General features: G+C 58.2%; 1 protein-coding gene across 1 annotated transcript in view; it reads right to left on the minus strand.

The window, feature by feature from the left end:
• The window catches only part of EVC (Ellis van Creveld syndrome), a 101,055-nt gene that overhangs the window by 21,150 nt on the left and 78,995 nt on the right, over positions 1-910 (minus strand). Inside the window, exon 15 of the mRNA XM_006874140.1 lies at positions 198-404. Coding sequence (XP_006874202.1) covers positions 198-404 — 207 coding nt within the window. The remainder of the gene's footprint in view (positions 1-197; positions 405-910) is intronic.

The following is a 910-nucleotide window of genomic DNA, read 5'->3' on the forward strand; positions in this document are numbered from 1 at the left end:
CGACTCACTGACAGATGGGTGATGGAAGCCCATCTCACAGAGGGGGAAACTGAGGCTCAGAGAAGGGACATCAGCTGTGCGAGGCCTCAGGTGCCCAGGGTGCTGATCTGTGTGTGCTGCTTTTGCCTGCCCCATCTACCCACCCTACCCTCATCCTCCTTGCCATGCGGTGTCCCCTGGGATGGCTGGTCATGTACCTTGAAGTCTTCTCTTTCCTCGGCCCAGCTCTTGGTGGCCGAGCTCCGGGCATGGCCCAGCAGTGCCCGTGCGACAATTCTCTCCATGTGCTGCTGCAGTAGCCGGCCGGCTTCCTGGGCCTCGGTCAGCATCTGGTCCTGCAGCTGTAGCCGTGTCTCCTGGGCCTCGTCCTCCAGCCTGCCAGCCTCCTCCTGGACCCGTGTCTCCTAGGGAGGACAGGAGGGACGAGGGCATATTCCAACCAGGAGGGCCCCAGGAAGAAAAGGGCAAAAGGGGGTGGACTCTGGGCTTGCTAGGCCCAACAATGATGACTCCCCAATAGCATTTATTGAGCACCAACTGTGTGCCTGATGCCATCAAGTGGCCCGGCACATGTATAGGAAGTTGGCAGAAGGTTGTGAGTCATGAATAATAGGACCTGTGAGGCTAGGAGAAGTAACTTCACACAGTCGGGGGGGGGGCAGGGTTCAAATTGAAGTCTGGGAACATGAGAGTGATGAGGTAGGGTGCACGGGGGCTCCGGGCCGTGTTTCTGTGGACATGAAGGGATCTGAGATGGGGTGAGGGCAGCGCGCACCCTCCTGGTCAGAAGTTAAGAGCCTGTGAGTTTGTCCCTCACCCTCCCCATGGCCATCGAGGCTATGGGAGAGAGTAGACCGCTTTTCCCAGGATGTGGATATCACAGTAGATCTACTCCACAGCCTTTCCTAGG

The sequence above is a fragment of the Chrysochloris asiatica genome, unplaced genomic scaffold (assembly GCF_000296735.1).
Source record: "Chrysochloris asiatica unplaced genomic scaffold, ChrAsi1.0 scaffold00262, whole genome shotgun sequence".
NCBI classification, from domain to species: domain Eukaryota; kingdom Metazoa; phylum Chordata; class Mammalia; order Afrosoricida; family Chrysochloridae; genus Chrysochloris; species Chrysochloris asiatica.